Here is a 10,408-nt window from a genome sequence, read left to right on the forward strand (position 1 = left end):
GGAGAAATGTAGCATTGCATCAGTGTCTCAGCAATGGATGCTCTGCAGTGAATGGGTGCCGTCAGAATGAGAGTCCAAACAGCTGATAAAAACATCACAATAATCCACAAGTAATCCACACCACTCCAGTCCACCAGTTAACATCTTGTGAAGAGAAAAACTGTAAGAAACAAATTCATCATTAAGACTTTAAACCATTGCTTCTTGCAAAAAAAAATAAAAACCATTATCCATAATACTGCTTTCTCCAGTGAAAGTTGATTCATCTGAATCATTAGAGAACAAGCACCTTTTACAAGCCAAAACAGTGCAAAACATTTCAAAAACAAATATGTGGGTGGATTTTGGACAACAGGGAATGGAGTTTTTCACTGGAGGAAGCGTTATTATGGATTATGGACTGGTATTTTGGCCAGAAGCAACGGTTTAAAATTAAAACATCTTGATGGATTTGTTTCTGTTGATTATTGTGATGTTTTTCTCAGCTGTTTGGACTCTCATTCTGACGGCACCCATTCACTGCAGAGCATCCATTGCTGAGCAACTGATGCAATGCTACATTCTCCAAATCTGATGAAGAAACAAACTCATCTACATCTTGGATTACTTCTATTGTCTTTAAAACATTTTAAAGTCTATTGCTGGATGTACGTACAAGCATTTATCGTAAATATACTCTAAAGAAGTTGCAATTTAGTACATTGAAAATAGATTAACTGTAAATGTAATATCGAACAACTTGACAGTTAAAATTGTAATCAAGTTCACATGCACATTCTATACAATTAAGCACACTTCTTTTTTTACAAGTATATGTTATTAGTATAGTAATTCATATATATACAGTATATAGTAAATATTCTATATATTCTAACACAGTTACTGTGATGTAAGGAATTAGAATTACAATCATCAAGTAAACAATAAACGGCAGTCACAACCCATTTTACTTATATAATGTAATGTATTTACTGTTTGGGGGGACTTCATGTAGATTTTTAAACACAGCATTTATTTTCATGGCGTAAGAGTAAAAAAACATGAACACTGCAATCACTGCATTTCACAATTCATGCTACCTCAGGCACAATACACTAAGAAACTAGCCTATAACAATGTATACCTTAAATTGTAATTAGAGGTTGACCGATAGTGGATTTTGCCGATACCGATAGCTAGGTTGGACCACACTGGCCGATACCGCTTAATTATCGTCAAAGACCCAGTGGTCAGTATTCAGAACCCTTGCGGTTTCTGATATTTGTAATACAAAAATAACAATCAAATTATACTGTAAAAACAGATTTTAGCACTTAAGTGTATTGTATACCGAAGAAATTTTTATTTTTTTTACACATTGCAGTCCAGAACACCTGCCTTAGTTTTTGAACATGTGAACAACACAGACTTTAAGGTAAAAACCTTAATCTTAATCTCAAATAATCTCAAAAACCTGTTATGTAATTAGTTCCATCTTTGCTTTGTTTTCATCAGCAACTGTATCAGACACTGACAGACTATGACATTCGCTTCTACATGTATGAGATTCTGAAGGTGAGAATTGTAGTACCTCTTTTAAAAAAGGTTCACCAGAGACTAGCTTATTTATAAATGCATATTTCCCATTAATTAAATAAGTAATGAAATGTTTGTTTGGCATTTCTTTCTTACAGTTTAGTAAGAACATTTTGGTTAGAGGTTGAATTCAACATTACAATTTGTGTAAAAAAGGGAAAACGGAATGAGGTTATTTACTTGTCTTTCCCCCATACTGTAATTAGCATTTTACATTTTGAAATATGCAGGAAATCAAACTCAGTCTAGGGCATTAGATACGTACATCAGATTAGAAGTTCTGTATTGTCGATCCTTTTGATTCCTGTAATAGCTGTAGAGGTTTTGATATGATCTCATGTTTCGTATGTCTCTAGGCTTTGGATTTCTGTCACAGTATGGGTATTATGCACAGAGATGTCAAACCACACAACATCATGACTGATCATGAGCACAGAAAGGTAATCAGTCTATTCACATAAGAAACAACAACATTGATTTTTGAGATGAAAGTATGTTGGAAGTATAAAATAATGCTGCATAGTTCTAGGAAAGGAACATTTGTATGTTGGCATAAGACAGCCTTGGAGGTTGGAGGTTTAAAGTTTCATTAAGCCACTGACGTTTGCAGCATGCATACTTCTCATTAGCATTATGTATACAGATAGACAAACAGGCCGATGTCAAATGACTGTTGAATGCTGTCATGTTTCAGTTGCGTCTCATTGACTGGGGACTGGCTGAATTCTATCACCCAGGACAGGAGTACAACATCAGAGTCGCCTCTCGCTACTTTAAAGGACCAGAACTACTGATAGATTACCAGGCCAGACCTAACAGCTATTCATATACAGATGTCCAAATGAAAATACATTTTTATAAAATGTAGCTTGAGTTGTTTTAACATTTTAGATTAAAATGTCTAGTCAGCCACTTGAAAAGTCTTTACACCCTTTAAAACTCTTTAGCTTTTGAGGATTTACCCTTTGAGATTTTGATTGCTGAACTTGGCAAAACAAATCGCAAAAAGCTTTTGGAAATCTGAAACAAATCACTTTTATTCTGTCATTCCAGATGTATGACTACAGTCTTGGTTGTATGCTGGCCAGTATGATCTTTAGGAAGGAGCCATTCTTCCATGGACGTGATAACTATGACCAGGTGAATATCATCAGGAACTTGATAAATGGATAGTTCAATGAACAGTTGTTTGATAACCAAAGGAATATTCTGTGCTTTTATAAATGCATACATGTACCCCCTAAACATTATCCCTATTTACTTTAACCATTTGTAATTTCCTCACTCTAACCTTGATGTTTGCTTTGAAAAATAATAATAAATAACAAAAAATTAAATTAGAGAACCAGAACTAAAGGCCTGTTAACACCAAGGACGATGACTATAACAATAATACTTTATTTTACAGTCCTGTTCTGCTTGTACATACTGGCCGATACCGATTAATTAACCGATAGTTTTAAAATTGATACTGAACAAAAACTAAAATAGTGCTTTATTAACAAAAACAGTACTGAACCATAGTAGTAGTAGTAGTAAAAAAATAAAATAATAATAGTAATAGTAAATGTTGAAATTAGCGCACTCTAACAAGGAACAATACTTACACCGCTTTCACTAATCTTAATGCTACAAATGGATTCTTATTTTAAAGTGTTACCATTTAATTTCAACTGTCGCACATCTTTAAATATATACACAAAGGCTATAGCATTAAAATTATATACATATGGATATTGTATGTATACTCTCACACTTTAACTGCTTCTATTCTTGAACACTTGATGATTATCTAATCAAAATAAAAGCGCAGCGCTCAGTCTAGGAGAACTCACCGGTATCACACACACTCCAAACGCGTCGCGTTCAACTCGAGCAGCGGTCTAAAACAGTTTATTTAATCACCAAACGGACACAAGTTTACTTCAAGAATGAACAATTTGGCATAGATGAATTTGAAGTTCGGTGTTTAAAAAACGGAGCAAACGGAAAGAGAAAGCGCGACCTATATTATAGCTCTATAAATGAAGCATAGACTTTACTAGAGCCACAGAAAGACAAACGTTTTGCTGAAAATGCACAATACACAATTCATTATGTACATTAACAACGATTCGGGACCAATATAATGTAATTTAAAGGAAAACTATGTGAATGGCGCTCTGTGGCGCGGCAGGATTTTCTGTCGGCTGCATTTAAATCCGCGTCTGAAGTTTCCCGCTCTGTTCAGCGTGCAGTATCACGTGTCTAAACAAATAGCACGTGCTGTCAGTGATTTCAACCACTAGAGGCCGCTCTCGCACTGTGTAATGACAGCAGACCCTTCTCAGCCGTTCCAGCAATGGACGCAACCCGGAAAACTATCGGCATGGATTTTTGTCGATAACCGATAGTTCCAGCAATCAACTATCGGTGCCGATTAATCGGCAAAACCGATACATCGGTTGACCTCTAATTGTAATAACTATAAATGTTATTTTTTTTGCACTCTCATGCACAAATCTGATCACATGCAAGAAGACAATGATGGGATGCTGGATTTGAGATCAAGCGGTTGGTCACAATCACACGGCTGCCTTTAAATATGGGAAGCAATATTTTCCCAATTTGTTGAACTACCTTGTTTGCCATTCTGATGAAAATAAAAGAGGGGATGTCAAAAGATGAAAGGAGAAAGGGAGTTGTAAGGATGATTGAGCTGTTGTGAAGAAAAAAAGATGAGTGTGGACTGAGAGACTGTAAAGTACTGCTCACGAAAAATAGAAAACCAGTTTAACTTGTTGAGAACAATTATGCCATCAACAGCACATTACATTCATCTAAATGATTCTTTTGTGAAATCTTCAAAGGCAAGATTGATAAACAATACCTCTTTTTTATATCGCAGCTGGTTGTTTATTGCAGGTTTCTGTGCGGTCTCTATTTTAACCTCCTGTGTTGAAGTTCTGTATGAAGGGTTGCTGTAAGTCAAGTTGCTCACTCCTGGATCTGCAAACTTGAATTTTTTGTGCCTGGAAAGCAAAAAATAATGACAACTCCTAGTATTCATCTTACTTTGAGCAGCTGAGAAACGGAATTAATTCATGCTTCATTAAACCTTACCTGTAAATAATGAATGCAGCGATGAGTATCAGGATGGCCAGTATTGACAGAGCTCCACCAATCACGTAGCTGATATGAGGGCTCTCATCTTCATAAAGATAAATGCAAATGGTCAATCCATGCTTGATTTACTCTCATACAACAATTTAAAATCAGAGTTGTAAATATTTACCCCGAGGTGCAGACATCACATTGTTCTGGATGCAGTCCTCTAGATTGAGACTTGCATCTGTACAGCTGTGAGGAGAACATGATTGGATTTTCCAGACAATAGTTCACTTGATTCGTAAAGAAATCCTTATTTTAGACTGGATAGCTGCAGTTGACTTACTTGACCCCTGACAGGCCCTGATGAGGTTTCTCTGTGGGGTGTTTTTTGGGGGCCTGAGTACCTTTGGAGTCCTTCTCCGGTGCCGTGGGAATGTAACCAGAGACTAGTGCAGAAACAGAATCGGAATACTAATAACTGACCCCATTTATGCTAATTTATTGATCATTGATAATAAAGAAATGCAAACATACATTGGTATTGTCTTTTGCAATGAATATACATCACAAACCTATACTTAAAAAAAAAAAAACTGGATCCTGGAGTTCTAAAATGACTAAGTTCCAAAACTACTAAAATAAATCAATAAAAAAATAATAAATAGAAATAACAAATAAATAAATAAACATGACAAAATTGCTAATAACGGACTCTATTAATGCTAATTTACTAGTAATTGATGACAAAGACATGCAAATGTACATAAATATTCACTTGCAATGAATTTTTTTGAATGAGGATGTTTACACAGGCCAAAATTCTGACTAATACAGGCATATTCCTATTCATATTTCTAGAAAACAGCATATTGGCTTAATTTGGTTATGATAATCAGTGTTGTACTCATTAAATAAAAGAAACTATTAATACTTGTGAATTCTTAATTGAAAAAAAAAAATCGGAAATAAAATAAAATATAAATATTACATGAAAAACTTAAACTTAAGGAAAAAAAAACTCCAGAAATGTTGCCTTGACAACTAATTGAAATAAAATAATTGTACGTTGTAAAATCACTAAAACTGAAACATAAATAACAAAACTAATACAAATTACAAAAGCGTACAACAATTACTAATAAATGACAATTAATGCAAATTTTAATAATTAATAATAATTATAAAGACATGCAAATATACATGAATATTCACTTTTTAATAGATAATCTGAATGAAGGTGTTTACATAGATCAAAATCCTAGGCATATTCATATTCATATTTCTAAAAAACAGCATACTGGCTTAACAGAGTTACGATTATCATTGTACTCGTTAAATAAAAATAAAACTATTAAAATTGTGAAATGTTCATTAAACCTGAAATAAATCAAATAAAATATAAATGTTACATGAAAAACTTTAACTTAAGAAAATAATTTCAGAAATGTTGACTTGACAACTAACTGAAATAAAATAATTTTAAGTTGAAGTACTAAAATTACTAAACCAAAACAAAAACTAAATAAAAAATATATAAAATAAAGACTAATACATATGACAAAAGCACATTAGAAAATTCCTGAAACTTAAAAATTATTATAACTTAATAATTGAAGTGAAAACTAAAAATGTAAAAATAAAACCCCAAAATAATCGTGCATGAATAATACTAAAATAACATCTGGCAGATGTAAACAGTCGTATCATGAATATATTCATTTGTGTAACATCTCAGAGTTTAACAATAATTGCACATGTTGAACTAACTCACTTGTAGAGCAGGGTCTGCCGTCAGGCTCATCTGGACACGCGCACACAAAACTGTTACTCCGCGCAAGACACAAGTGTGTGCAGCCCCCATTATTCACACCGCAATGATTCGTTCCTAGAAAGACAGTAAGCAAATGTTACGGATACAACATTTCTTCATCACACATGTGCTCAATGTTCACGTATCAATAACAATCTTGAAAATATTTCCAAATAAAAAAACATATATTCCACATGATAAAACTACACTTGTTTATATGCAACATTCTTAATATTTAATCACACATAAAACATACAACAGACCAGTGTTTTGCAAATTACCGCATAATTAATCATCTAACGCACCAGTTGCATATTTAAGAAACATCTGATACAAAATACAAGATTTAATTCACTGTGATTAATCAACTGGAGAAGTATCGTGATATCTATTAGTTAAAATTTGACCCTTTATTCACCTGTAGTGTCTTGCTTTAATAATAATTACAAATCAAATGGTATATCACAAAATCCCTTCAAAATGTGAGTTGCGCATTAGAGTACAAATAAAGTAGACTTGTTGTGCTCTTCAGTTCAGTCCCAACAAATCAATCTTACCAGTCTGTCTTTGTGGTGACACCACTATGATGTCCATGAGGCCCTCTACATTAGCCAGCACGGTTTCCTTACTACGACCTGTATGCTTATCTACTCGCTGAATAGACTTGGTCTGCCAGTCCGTCCAGTAAATCCAACGGTCTTGCTGTGAGATTCGGGAAAAAGGAGTTAAAGGAGAGTATACCGGTTTCAACTGGGGACAAAGAAAGGGGGTAAAAAAAAAAAAAGGGAGAGGAAAGGAAAAGGAGGGTCAGAAAATGGAAAGATGCAAAAGAAGAGAACAACATGCTAAGGTTATAAATGCAGAGACATAAGTGAAAGAGAGGACGGGTCAGTGGAGCAGGGGTGATGAAGGTGCAGGTGAGTGACAGATTAAGTGAGGGTGAGGGACAGATATGGAAAGGTACCTGCGTGAGGGCAAACGGGTGTGATACGGGGCTGATGAGAATTTGACGCAGTTTGCCATTCAAGTCAGAACTTTCTATGCGGTCCAAGTGTGCATCCACCCAAAAGATCCTATACATGAAATCACGTGAAATTTCAGTTGTGTGTTCTTCAAATAGTTTGAAGGTACTTGCCATGATTATGGTACAAAATAGAGTCTGAAATGCTTAAAATAAGCCATTTTTTGCAGCAAATGAGCAAAGTGAAAAATAAGAGATGCCTCAAAAAATGTTGAAATTCAGCCTCAGGAGGTCAAACTAAATATTATATAAGCCGTTTTATTTGTCACTAATATTTGGGACATGTCTAAATACTGTTTAACCTCTTAACTGTCAACCTTTTAAAGAAGACAATCGGCAGATTATTGCTGAAGTGAAAGCATTAAAAAAAAAATCAGTGTAAAAAGTAGTTATAGAAGTTGGTTTACTGCAAAGTAAATGTACATTCTTTTGTATGAAAAAAAAAATTTGTAAAATATTTTGGAACCTAAAATTGCTATAAAATCAAAACCATGTCTAAATAAGTTATGTTTCAAATTTGAAGTTGATATTACAAAAATTGAGGTACCTGTGAGATTTCATTGAGGCACTATGCCAATAAAATCTATAGATTTCTGTCACAATATTACTTCTACCACCAAATATGGAACCTTGCGACTCAAACCTTTCCAATGATATGCGTTTTGTCAAGATTAGAAAAAGTTTTGATTATGAAATATTGTAGTAAATTTTGTAATATGACACTGCCCACTAGGGGGAGGTGCCCAGTGAAAGGTTTTGAAGTACTGATTTCAAAACAGTTTTCACAGGATACATTTTGAGTTTTGAAGCTATCAAATGATATCTAATTTATGATGCTTACTAAAATATGTAATAGAGAAAAAAGCCAATAAATAAAGAGTGCCAAGCGTGACAGTTAACAGGTTAAAACTCTTGATTTGTGATGTAATGTCCGTTTAATTTTACTGTAAAACAAAAGTAAATAATATAAAAACAATATATTTAAATATAATAAATCTCTTTCCCCATTTATGTAGCCCTCCACCTCCCCACCTCCCCAACACCACATATCTATCTATCTATCCATCCATCCATCCATCCATCCATGGTAAATAAACAATGTAAAAACAATAGTTAAATGTAATAAATCTCTTTCCCATCTACGTAGCCCTCCTCCTCCCCAGCACCACCTGTCTGTCTGTCTGCCTATCTACAATGTTTAACTCAGTCATCACTAGCTACTGTGGGACCAAATGTTGTTTTCCCTAATTTCTCCCCAAAATGGGACACTAACGAAATAATTTAAAATGTACTTACAAAGTGTACTTAAGTGTGTTAACAAACATAGTCATGAAAACCTACTTTAAGTTCCCTTTAATTAATAGTATATAATATCTGCAAGTACATTTTTTTAAAAATATTCTTTTAAGAGAGTAAGTGTACATTCAATGCAAGCACACTTTTTCAAAACTAATGATCAATTTTAATATTAGTATTTTAGTATTTTAATATTATTATTTTATTTGATGGCATACCTTATAACATCCAGAGACACATCCGTATAGTAGAGTTTCCTCTCCACGCTGTCATAGTCCAAGGAAATCCCATTATGCAACTCAGGCACAGGCACGTACACGTCTGTGTGTTCATTAGTGTCTAGAGAGATTCTTCGAACACTGACGCGATTTGAAAAGAGCAGGTATGTTTCAGGCAAATTGTCACATGATCTCCCATCACTTTTCAGCAGAATACCGGTGGGACACGCACAAGACGTCACATTATGCCGAGGCAGACACAGGTGAGAGCAGCCACCGTTTCTCCTGCCACATTTATTGAAGCCTGCAGGGAGAGGAAGGACGATTATGCCAGAAAGTTACATCATTTTTGTATTACATGCCAATCTCTGCAAAGACATTTAATGCACAAGATTATTCACCAATTACCTACTATTTCAGTACTTTCAGCACATTGTTGTAATTGTTTACTGGGGGGGGGGAAACAGATGCAAAGGTTCATGAAGTCCGAGTCGTTGATGGCTACTTGACATTTAGAAGACATTTTCTGTGATCAAAATGAGTATACTGTGTTGTTTTAGTACCATTTATATACTATTATAATATTTATTATGGAAGCTTGTTTCCATCACAAGATTAAAAACTAAAAAAAAAAAGTTAATTGTGACTTTTTATCTCGCAATTCTGAGTTTATATCTGACAATTCAGACTTTTTTCCTAAGAACTGCAAGATCTAAACGTAATTGTGAGATATGAAAATACAAATCTGAATTTTGAGATATAGACTTGCAATCGCAAGAATAAGTGTCAGAACTATGAGATAAAAAGTAACAATTACCAATTACGTTTTATTTTTGTTCCATAAAAATAAAAAAATCTAACAAAATAGAAAAAAATATTTGAAATATATAAATAATTGTGAGATAAAAAGTCACAATTACTTTTTTTAAATTGTTTTAATCCTATGGCAGAAACAAGCTTCCATAATTTATAAACATTTTGCACTACCGTTTATTTTTATACTTTTATACTTTTTTTGTAGCTTAAGTTTTAGTAATTTTTGTAGACCTTTTGTCATTTTTATTAGTCTTTTTAAAAATTATTTCTATTTAGCTTTAATTTATATCAATTTCAATTCATTGTAGTACTTCAGCTTAAAATTATTTTATTTCATTTAGTTGCCAAAGCAACATTTCTAAAGTTAATATGTCATGTTATTTCAGCTTTATTTCAAGAAACGAGCAGTGTTGGGGAAAGTTACTTTTAAAAGTAATGTATTACAATATTGCATTACTCCATAAAAAAAAGTAACTAATTACGTTACTTAGTTACTTTTTATGGAAAGTAATGCGTTACGTTACTTTTGCGCTACTTTTTAAATCTGGACAGGGCTTGCTTGTTTGTTTTTAAAATAAAAAA

The 10,408-nt window shown here is 33.6% G+C and overlaps 1 protein-coding gene and 1 pseudogene across 1 annotated transcript; one reads left to right on the top strand and one right to left on the bottom strand.

Annotated features, from left to right (window-relative positions):
- Positions 1-1,180: 1,180 nt before the first annotated feature.
- Positions 1,181-2,748, top strand: LOC107745312 (casein kinase II subunit alpha 3-like; the record flags this gene model as incomplete). The annotated part of the gene is made up of 6 exons (XM_016559171.1): positions 1,181-1,228; positions 1,364-1,414; positions 1,495-1,554; positions 1,932-2,015; positions 2,270-2,380; positions 2,629-2,748. Coding segments are annotated over 6 exons (474 nt in total), but the record flags the coding sequence as incomplete, so codon positions are not given.
- Positions 2,749-4,067: 1,319 nt separating this feature from the next.
- LOC107745299 (low-density lipoprotein receptor-related protein 4-like) overlaps positions 4,068-10,408 on the bottom strand; it is a 47,136-nt pseudogene continuing 40,795 nt past the window's right edge.

This window comes from Sinocyclocheilus rhinocerous, unplaced genomic scaffold, assembly GCF_001515625.1.
Source record: "Sinocyclocheilus rhinocerous isolate Xijiao unplaced genomic scaffold, SAMN03320098_v1.1 scaffold1399, whole genome shotgun sequence".
In the NCBI taxonomy this organism is placed as follows: Eukaryota; Metazoa; Chordata; class Actinopteri; order Cypriniformes; family Cyprinidae; genus Sinocyclocheilus; species Sinocyclocheilus rhinocerous.